The following is an 11,258-nucleotide window of genomic DNA, read 5'->3' as shown; positions in this document are numbered from 1 at the left end:
GCCGTGGTGGCGCCGGGGCCGGGCGCTGCGTACCCGGGTGTGAGCGCTGCGAGGCCGGCTCCCGCCCCGGAGCTGTAGGTCTTGGGACTGTGCGCCTCGGGAGGGGAAATTCCAAAGGCCCGGCCGGTCGCAGACAGCGGCAGCGTGGCCTGGTCTCAGTGCGGTCTGTTCGTCTCCCTTGGTGCCGCTGCACGATTCCCATGCGCTGCGTTTACAATAAGCAAACAATACTGTAGCAGCAGTTTTTAAAGGCCTAAACTGTACAAAACACGGGCCTTGCAAAGCACCCGCTTCCCACAGATTTCTATGCACTAATTCCTGCTGGCGCCTTTGACTGGGTGAGGCAAAAACTGCGGTCAGACAAGCTTTGCCCCTCCACTATCAAGGCCTGTGGTTCTCACGGGCTCCTCGATGCATATGCAGCATTCATCGGTTCTCCAGATTCTTCTGCTGTTGGTCATTTTATGTTGTTACAGTTTCTGATGGTATTTTTTTTTTCTTATGGCTACTGCTAAATCATTTAAAACCGTGTTTCTATTCTGCCAAACATACTAATCGGGAGAAAAAAAGGTTTTATCTCAGAAAGACACATAAATCCACAATGAAATCTCAATGTGCTTCTCAGTCCAAGCTCTGAAAACTTCACAAGTGGACTATTGCAGGCTTTGACATAGACCGAAACAGGTAACAACGAGCAAGTGCACTTGTAAACACGTTTGAAGGGCTCTGTTCCTCAAAGTAGCGGTGGCCATTCATCCTTAGGGGGAAACAGGAGCTCTGAGATTGCTTGTTTGAGCGAAGCTGGCAGAACCACACACCAGAAAAAAACAAGGGGGGAGGGGGAATAATGCCGTAGGGCATTGAATTGCCAATTTATTGTTTCCATTACATGTACATTTTGCCAGAGAAGGGCACTGGCCCAATGCACAGAGCAGAGGGTGACTCCAACCCGCCAGGGGCCGCGGGCCCCACCGGGATAACCCGCACCTGGCTCCGTGCTCCCAGCCGGGGCAGTTTTTGAAGTTTCTCTGTTGCCACCTAAATTCTGTAGGGAATGAAGGGGAAAAAAAAAAAAACCACCCACATTTCCTTCACACGTGGCAGCAGCTTTCCTGTCACGCCTGGGCGGTGGTGTGCAAGGCGCTGAGGGCAGAGCGGCCCAAGGGCCAGGCGCGCCGCGGGATGCTGGTGTGCCTGTGACAGGCCCGGGGGCTGAGCACCATCACCCCGGCGCTCCGCCGCCCGGAAGGACGGTGTCAGCCTGTCCCGTGACTGCCGTCCAGCCGGAGCCGCTGCGCCGCTACCCGCCGCTGCCCGGGTCAGGCGGGGGGGAGCCGCCATGGCGGCGGACGCCCCGGGCACCCTCCCGGTTCAGCTGGTGGAGCAGCCCAGGTGGGTGGGACGCTTGCCTCGGCCTCGGCCCCGGCCCCGGCCCCGGCCCCGCAGCGGGAAGCGACGTCCGCAGCCGGGACGCGGAAGCCCGCCGCCGTTTATCCCGGGGCGGGGGGGCGGTCTGCAAGCGGACAGGGGCGGGGGAGGGTCCGTCTCCATGTCCCTAGGCTGAGGCGGGAGAGGGTTTGGTTCGTCTCCGCCCAAACGGCGTGACATTCGCATTTTGTGTGGCTCCGGGAGCACCCTCGCCGCAGCCACGTTGGCCCCAGCGTACCGCCTTCCCGCCGGCCGGCGGGCCTGGGCTCGCCGCGAGGCCTGCGGCCCCCTCCCCGCTGCCGCCGCCGGGCTGCGCGCCGGCCACCGGCCCTTCCTGCCCCTTCGCCACCCAACACCGCCGCCGGCAGCCCGGGCGTCCCTGCTGCCCCTCGCACAGGGCGGGGCAGGACGGGGAGCAATTCATTCATCTTGCCTCCCAAAGGTTTTTCTGTTTTTCTGAATTTTGAGGATGCGGATCCTCCTCTCCTCCTTTTTGGCCATGAAGGAAACGCCGATCTGCTCCCTGGGCCGCGCAGGCCCGGCTCTGCACAGCGGGGGGCCTGCCGCATCTGCCGGCACAGCCTCTCCCCGGGGAGCTGCGCTCGGGGTGTGGGAGTAGAATGCGCAAGCAGTTCAAACGAGCCTTTTTACCCGCCTTAGCACTGGAGAAGGGTCGTTTTTTAAAAACGTTTGTTACTTGCATATGATTGCGCTGTGTTTCAGTGTAAAAGTCACCTGGAAAGGATGAGTCCGGCATTCCCAGACTTGGATGTGTGAAGTTGCGAGGGATGCCTTTGCTTCACACTTCTGACAGTCATCTTTGATGTAGGTGCTTAAAATGCAGCATGTGTGTTGCGACATCAAGGCCAAAGCTTGTAAATAGCCTTTCATCAGGTCTGCTTGTAAAACCCACATTAAAAAAAAAGATCAATCAGCACTTAGGTAAACATGCCCCCATGGCTGCTCTGTTTGTTCTGTCTCTTGTTACCAACACCGCTATAAAAATACCTGTGAAACAAAGAAGCATTCTAAATACTGACACAAAAAGGAATAAAGTTAACACCTAGAATTCTGCCAACAGATTCCCGTATGGATCATAATAATATTAATGTGATCTAGAAAAGGCATTGTACAATGAAATAGCAGAAATTGCTCCTGCTAATTGGAAGAGGGATAAACTAGTCAATACCAGGGGAGATTACAAGATGACAAAATTATAGGGTGACCTAATACAGCCTTGTTACTGGGCACCAAGATGGAAAAGTACTGAAAAATCTGTTTAAAAAAATCACAACAAACAATATTTTGTAGCTTTCCATCTAAAGAAATTTTACAAAACATTTGAATATATGTAGTTGGACAGTAACACAGCTTTTATAAAGAAGTACAAACTAAATAATTGACTGTGAAATTTTGTAACATCTGTTTCTCATTGCTGTCTTCTTATTTACGCTTTGCATTGACTAGGCTTCCAGTTCTAGTTTTAGACTAAATGTAGAAACCTTAGCAGCGTTCCTGTTACTGGATTTTTGTTAGTAGACTAAAACCAAAATTTTAGTTAGCTACATGCTTTAAAGCCAACAGGGTATGCCAGTGAAATATTGTAAGTCCCATTTTAGAGATTATTTTTCTCGCATTCTTACTGATTTTTCATCATTTTAGTCTGTTGCTTACATTAATGAAAGTTAATGAGTTAGTGTGCAATCTAAATTGCTTTAAGGTAGTTTTGAAGTGAATCACTATCAAATTTCTTATGCTTCACTAAAATAATGGCTTAATCTCTTCTCAGTCTTTGTTAACATGCTGTTCCTGCATGTCACGCTAAAGCATCCCAACTTTTGCAAAAACAGGGCAGAAGGTAGATATCTTTTAGAAAATGAAGCAATATGCCAAATTTTTCTTTGCGTTGGAGCTTTGAGTGGCACATCTAGCACCTCCAGATGGAAAACCTGAAGAACTTTCTGGGAACTGTTGCTGTAAACCTGTAGAGTAAATACTGTCTAAGTAAATTGCAGGGATAATCTGAGGCTTGGATTTTTAGTTCTCTGTATATACATTTGTACAGAAATAGGGTGGTGTCTAATATGGAAATTGATAAAGTCAAAACTTAGGAGAAAATTAATTTGATCAGGCCTGGTGTGGTCAGTTCAGACTTTGAAGGGAGTGCCTCTGTGTATGTGTGATAAATCCCAGTGCCACAACTGAGCCATTGGTCCACACTGCTGGATGCATCCTCAGTGGCAAACAGTTTTACAGAGGTGTGGCACAGGAGAGGTAGGTGGAGGCCATGGTATTTTGTTAACGCAGGCAACTGCCTTCCCTGCTTCTGTCTGGAACCAACCTAGACAGAGGACTTAAGTAAAATAAGGTCCCTTCTATCGTTTTCAAGTGAACATATACATTTCTTATCAACTAGAATATTCTAGTCTTCTCTGTCTTCTCTGTCCCAATCAGTGTTATATGAAGAACAAAAATAAGCAGTTTAATGTTGCTGCTGATGTAACAGAGAAAACTCCACATACTTCAAAAAGTTGAATCAAATTTTACTTCAAGAAACATTGACATTTCCTGCCTTTTATGCAAATATAGTCCTTCTAAATATTTCTAACCTGCCTTTCAGATTGCAGAAGCTGAAGGAGATGTTTATATCAAAATTTGGATCGGCTCCCAAGTTTTATGTTCGTGCACCAGGGCGAGTCAACTTAATTGGTAAAAGAAAAATTAATTTTGAATCTTCTTATTTTATTTTATCTGACATAGTGAAGGCCTAGTAGTTGAAAACATAGAATAAAAATAATGTTGGACTTTATTTTTTCCAGAGAAGTTGCTTGTGATAAATGGAAAAGAGAATATAATACTTTACTAGCTTTTATTACACCTTGTTAAAAACAGCTGCACACTCAAGTATCAGTTGTGGAAAAGACACTTATAGACAGTAGGGATGGTTTTGACAATTGGAGTAACTTTTCAGCTTATGGTTGGATACCATTTTTTTGAAAGGCTTTGGAAATCTAATCTAAAGTAGTTGATGAACACTGCATCCACAAATTAAATTGGTGTATTTTTTTCTCTCCATTATAATTTCACAAATATAACTAGCCACACAGCAATGCATATGATAAAGCATGAAATGATTCTACCATCATCTCGTCATCTTTATTCTTCCACAGAGATGTGTCCACAGAAGTTAGAACGGTTGGTTGTGATTCAGAGGCAGACTGGAGAGACACAATTATTTTGTATTTAGGACTTACTTGTATTTCTGTGGCAGCCTTATGTTAGGACTGTGCTCTCCCTAGAGATCAGTTTCTTGTATATTCATAAAGTAACCGTACACATTTAAAGACATTGTAAGTAAAAGGATCCTGCAAAACAGGATTAAAAATTTAGTCCATTGGGCAATTAATGATAATTTTTATCTCTGTGTTGTGTGACCATATAATATAGATTAAATAGACAGCATATTATTCCCAAGAGGAAGGATGTTTACTACATACCTTTTCTATCTGAATGTTACTTTATGTGTTGTATGTAACTGTAGTAGTGACTATTTAAATATAATAACAATTATACATTTTATTATATATAAAATAATAATTTAGTTGGGAAAAGGCCCAGAAGTTTTATGAAAAAAAAAAAATTCCTCTTATCTAGCGGCTACTGAATCACCCACATGAGCAGAGGAGATAACGTAATGAGTCATGTGGTGCCTTCATCTCTTCCAGTCATCAGTTAAATGTGATTGATTTAACTTAATTTTTTGTACTGTCACAAGGGTGTACAAATAATGTGGCTGTTGGCACTGCTAGACAATAATCTATGTAGTGTTGTTTAAATATTTACAAACCAATGTTAAAACATGCAGATTTATAAACACATGCAATAGATAAAATCACTAAAGAAAGAACATTTTTGTGCAGTAATATGAAAAGAAGGAAATGCACCCCAAACTTTAAATAATAACCTTTGAGACTATACTCAGAAATTGTCTCTGACACTGAACCCCTGTAGAAGCCCTGTTACTGCTATTTTAGAAAGAATTATTCCAAAATATTTTAATTGCCTGTTTCTTTTGTAGGAGAACATATAGACTACTGTGGTTATGCTGTGCTCCCTATGGCTATAGAACAAGATATACTGATTGCAGTAGAACCTGTAAAAACTGAAGTTGTGCAACTGGCAAATACCAGTTCTTTGTACTTGTAAGTGTTTTGTTTATTCCCTAATTTTTATGAACCTCATTATGCAATTGCAGTACAGGTTACTTTTCAGAAATCTGACAAACTTCCATTGCAATGTAGCCTTTAATTGTGTAAAATGAATGATCTAAGCAGATGGAATCCCATTGGCTTTATGCTGTGCATATTAGTTTAGAGCAATAGTTTCGCTGCTTCTGTCTCCCACCTGTTTGTTCAGATTTCTCTCGTGAGGCCTCTGAGTTTTCAGTCTTTCTAAAAGTGCAAGCCTGTCTTCCCTTCGCTCATCTTCCTTGATGTAATCCCCATAATTGGCAGCAGTTCAGTTTCTCCTGGAGAAGGGAGCGAAATGTTTTGTAATTAATTACTGCATGTGTAAGCTAACACTCCCCTGCTCTGGAGAACCTGGGGCTATATTTTCACAACACAACAGCTTTAGCAACAATCCTGGCTCAAAGAATCTGTATTCCCTCTCTTCCGCTTCCTCCACAGCTGCTTGGTTGCTGATTCATAGACTAATATGCCTTGGAAGGGACCTTTGGAGAGTCTTTGTAACCATCTTGATGGCCTTCTGCTGGACTCCCTGCAGTTTGTCTTTCTGGTATTGGGAAACCCGAAAACTGGACGCAGTATTCCAGTTATGGTCTCACAAATGCTGAACATGGGGAAATAATCCTGCAATTCTTTTCAACTTCAGCCACATTTTTCTGCCTCGTTCCTTTAACAGACTGATATTTGTGTAGTTGCATAGCAGTTCAGATCAGGTCACTCATCTACATGAACTTTTGTGGACATTTTGCAAAAATCAGAATCAGCACAAGCTTAGCTTAAGCCATTTTTATTAAGCCATTGTTTTAAGCCAATGGTAAATTACTCCCTAAAAGCACAGTGTATGGCAGCACAGGGACAGGAACGTATTGCCAAAGGCAGGAACTATTTAAGCACATATTTCTGCTTAAAGCTCAGTTTGTTACAAAAGCGTGTTCTGAGCTGCTGCCTGCGACTAAGGCAGCTGAAAGGAATTTTTACTTCCATGGTAAGTATAAATACGCAAATATTTTTCACTCACTTTGTGGAGTATGTTTTCACGTTATAGCTGGGCTGGATTAAGAGTTTGTCACCGCCAACAGGTGATGGCTTGCTTCTTTTACCCCTAGTCTCCCTGTCCCTGCTTCTAACATTGGTCCACCCTCTGCCTTTTACCAGATGTAGTACTTGTTTGACCTTAAGGTAAAGTGCACTACTCACCCATTTTCTGCCTGGTTAATTTTCTGTCGTTTTAGTGAATTGAATTGCCATGCACTCAGCACTAAAGCTGATTTGGGGTAAACAGTGGGAACATGCAGGGCAGGGCAGGGAAAGGAAATGGCAAACGAGAGTGGGACTTTTCCCTTTCTTTAATGGCAACCTCCATCAGGGCTTAAGCTGTATTGCAAAACTGTTCTGGAATTATAAGAGCTTTGATTAGGAAAAGTTGTTATAACGGATACTAAATAAAGCAGTAACCAAAAGGTAAACATTTTTACTTGGTCTTTAAGCTTTGGCACATTACATCACCGTTGAAATTGCCTTCTCCTAAGGTACATGCAGTTCCTACCAAATCTAGAATTACAGCCTTTGAATTCAAATTGCACACACAGTCACTATATTTTTATATCTGCCCTGCTTTCATTTTGAAATCATATGTTTTAAACTATAAACCAAGAATAGGTCTCAGAATACAGCATTAAGCATCTTTGTTTTATTGAGACACTGTTGCTTAAAAACAAAGCTAAAACATGCCCATAATTTCATAACAAAGAAATATTTTTCAACACTTTGAATGTTACACCACATTACAAAACTGTTGACAATATATCTTTTTTTCCCAGCCTGTTACACTGGTAGATTTATGCCCGTGGTGAATGCATGTATATAGGCCTTTGGTGAACGAGGACTAACTATAAGCCTCCATAGAATGGCCATTTCCTATTTCATTGTTGTTCTGTGAACTGGTAAAATGTGTAACAGTTCTGTAGCCCTCTTCCACCCTGATAGTTCACGTTAACTTTTAGGAAAAGCAGGACAGAGAACAGGTTGCAAGAGAAACCACCTATGTGTTTTTCATCATAAATCACCCCAACTCATCAGATGCCTTTTCTGTTATTTGAGCTAAAACGGTATTCAAAAGTTACAGTCTTTTGAAGTTCCCCATACCTCCCCTTCACATAACATCTTTGTCATTGAGAAATACGTGTACAGAGAATATCTGACATGATTGTTCTCACAATGCCTTCAGAAATACCAGAGGATGATCATTATCAATTGGTTTCCATCTTGTGGCAAAACCTGAAAATCTTATTTTTAAAAAAATCAGATTTATTTTTTTTACAGAGGACTCAGGTGAACTAACAGATTCACAAGACAATGAGGTTCTGTGAGAAAGAGCCAAATTGGTTTCTCCAAAATAAGGATTAATTACTATTCAAGCAGTAAAAACCACCTCAGCCACGTTTTTTCACACTACTCAAAAAACTCACCTCTTCTAATAATACAGAAGAATTGGAATGCTTATATCTAGCCTTGGAGGAGGGCCAAGCTTTCCCAAGAATCCTTTAAAACAGAAAGGTTGGCACAGACAGCATTGGAGTATTTTTACTTTATGGGTATGTTTTTTAACAATTGTTTACTTTATTTTATTATAAAGTTTATATATCAAACTGCTTCCCTTCCAGTAGGAGGATTGAAGGCAAGCCTGAAGATTTACTGATTTAAGATAAAGCTTGAGCATTTAGGAATTGTTTTTTCTAACAAATTGAATGTGATAACAAAAAAATAAACTTAAGGATTCTGGGGATCTTGACAGTCCCACATTCTGTGTTTGTGTGAATTATATCCCTATGAAACCTGCCAAAATCAAAGACAATTTTTCTCCCATTTTCTATGCAAGAAGATGGCTGAAATGAGCAAAATGCATTTTAAGAAGTCATAATTTTAATTTATCTTGAGAACCAGCAAATATCGTTATAGCATATGTCTTCTTGTTCATTGAAGTTTTACTTTGTTTGACTGTATAAATAGAATTACGAAGATAAAGTATTTTAGAGCTCTTTTTTGAGAGGAAGAGGACTTCAGATTTGCTTTCTGTTAATCACTTGTATGAATTTATATATACATGTATATATAAATATGTATATATTTATAAAAAAAACCCTGAAAGGCATTGCACTGAAAACAATTTACATCGAAATGTTTTTGTTCATCAGCAGGTGGCAGTAATAAGCCATGTTTTTTTCAAACTGAATTTACTGACAAGTTGAAGCCTCAAAGTTTTTCTGTTTTTGCAGGGATTTTAGCACTAGTGTTAATAACATTCAGATTAACAAAACCAAACCTCAGTGGCATAACTACTTCCTGTGTGGACTGAAGGGTATACAGGTAAGCCAAAGGCATTTTGCTTATGAAATTAGTGTAGAAGTAATATATGACAAGCATACATATTCACCCTCAAAATACTTCCCTGTGTTGTATAGCTTTTTTGGACATACAGTTTCTGTTAAAATTTGAGAAAGAGAGATGAGTAGGTTTGTTTTAAAATATTTGCAGAGCACTATTTTCATGTCTATTACATAAATTACAATAGCAAATAATGACTTAATAAAGTCATGATCAAACTCATTATCAAGATTACATCTCTCTGTTTGGAAGTTAAAAAGAATTCTTTCCAATGGAATCCTCTAAGTAAAAAGGTTTGGAGGCTCATTGATCAGGACACAAAGATTGTATTTCAGTCCTTTTCTTCCTATGTAAACACTTTTAAAAAACATTAATTTCCAGTATGACAACTTGTGCACAAAAACTGAGTGAAGCCGACTCATGCAGTAGGCAAAAGAAAGTGTAAAAAGTAAGTAAACAGCATACAAAATAAATATTCCAGTAAGAACCATTGCTTATCCATATTTTCAGTGTCTGGAATTTGAATGGGATTTTCAAAATTTCCTGAGTTAAGAGTGCAGCTAAGCAGGAAACGGCACACTTACGGTAAAGGCAGGAACAGTGAACAGACATTTTCCTGCCTGATCACTTGAGCTTTATCTTCTCCTTTGTGAGCTAGCCTGTCTCTAGACTGACTTGAAGACTGAACTGCTGAAACCAAATGCTGATCGATAGCGTTGTCCTGGGAGGCAGCCTGAACTGCCAATCGAGGCTTCCTATAAATCTCACCTGCTGTTTGCAGGTGATTCATGACTCTTTGAGGAAAAAAACGTGGTGACTTCTCAGCTTGATGTCAACGCAGTGTTATTTCTGGAAGGGCAGATGGGATAAACAGTGATGGCTAGGGCAGGAACAGGTCGCCACAGCCAGCACAAATTATGGGTAAATGTGCTTTTTAAAGCCCGTGAAACTTGCGTCTGGATAAGCCATCTAGGTCACCCCACAGAACGATCCAATAGATAAGGACTGCAGACAGCCAACAAAGCCTGCCACCAGAGTCCACAAAATACTTGGAACAATCAGCGCCACAGATCACTTTATTACAATCCACAGTTCCTAAACAGCCCCCTGCCCCTCTGTTTAGACCCCAATAAATTACTTATGTTTGCAGTAACATGAGAATTTTCAATTTTGTACTTTCGTTGTATGCTCAATAACACTGGCATTTAAATTGCGTTGACTGTAGAGATATAGATTAAGTTTCTTTACAACATATCTTTTCTTATATTAAGGCTAGCATGACCAATTGACTTTATTTATTTTGCAGTCTGCTACTGAGATTTGTTTCCTAAGGACGAACCTTCGTACTTGAAGGTTAATTTGCAAAGCAGGTTTGCAGACTCTAGCACTGGCAGAAAATAAGCATAAATGTTAGACTTAAGAAACACTGAAATACAAGTACTCAGAGGGTCCAGCGGGATAATCTGTTTATATTAAGTTGAACATGCTATCCTTTAGGGACAGAACTATTGCAGAACTTGGCAAAGTCTATTTTAATTTTTGAAACTGAAGTACGTTTTCTATTTAAACATTGCGTGATAAGTTTGCAAGCCTGATTCACATTCAAGACAATCCAGAAACTGTGGATCAGTTTCTGGTTACTCAAGCATTTTCTGTTTTTGAACAAGCCTGTCTACTGTTCTTCATGGAGGGGCATGGGCAGCAATAGTGTTTAAGGTATGAGTTGCCTTATATCTGTAGAAAGGGAAATTTAAAATAATTTGAAGTGATGGTAGAGGACATTAAAGGAGGCTCTTTGTGTTTGTTGATCTCTACCATTGTTATTTATGGCTGAAGTTGTTTCAGGAAAAGTAGTAGGAATCTTTTGAAGTTAGGAATTTCTTTATGGAAACACTGCCATTTTTTTCTGATTATCGACAGTGACACATCATTTATTGACGTATAAATCTGCATCAGAATGTAGCTATTCATATACCCCCCATATAAGTTTGATGATTTTTTAATAAGTACTGCATGTTTATTTCAAACTAACAACAGAGAGAAATTTATATTAAAGTGCTTATAAATAAAAAGACAAAGCAACTGAAGAGTAATTAAAAGAGTATGTACGTAAGGATTTATGACTTCTGGATTAAATGTATTATCTGTGATATTTATCAAGTAAGTAAAAATACTTTAAACTTTGTTCTAAGTGTGACA

The 11,258-nt window shown here is 40.8% G+C and overlaps 1 protein-coding gene across 3 annotated transcripts in view; it reads left to right on the top strand.

Annotated features, from left to right (window-relative positions):
* The first annotated feature begins 1,339 nt into the window (after positions 1 to 1,339).
* The window catches only part of GALK2 (galactokinase 2), a 48,477-nt gene continuing 38,558 nt past the window's right edge, over positions 1,340 to 11,258 (top strand). For 2 of the 3 annotated variants that reach the window (XM_086471620.1, XM_086471619.1), the window contains exons 1-4: positions 1,340 to 1,392; positions 4,049 to 4,137; positions 5,507 to 5,630; positions 8,951 to 9,041. In XM_086471620.1, the coding sequence (XP_086327746.1) occupies positions 1,340 to 1,392; positions 4,049 to 4,137; positions 5,507 to 5,630; positions 8,951 to 9,041 (357 nt within the window). Of the gene's footprint in view, positions 1,393 to 3,015; positions 3,036 to 4,048; positions 4,138 to 5,506; positions 5,631 to 8,950; positions 9,042 to 11,258 lie in introns of those variants that run through there. The other variant, XM_009948016.2, reaches the window with a different exon arrangement.

Source organism: Leptosomus discolor, chromosome 11 (genome assembly GCF_034619465.1).
Source record: "Leptosomus discolor isolate bLepDis1 chromosome 11, bLepDis1.hap2, whole genome shotgun sequence".
NCBI lineage: Eukaryota > Metazoa > Chordata > Aves > Leptosomiformes > Leptosomidae > Leptosomus > Leptosomus discolor.
This window is presented reverse-complemented; position numbering and strand designations above follow the sequence as displayed.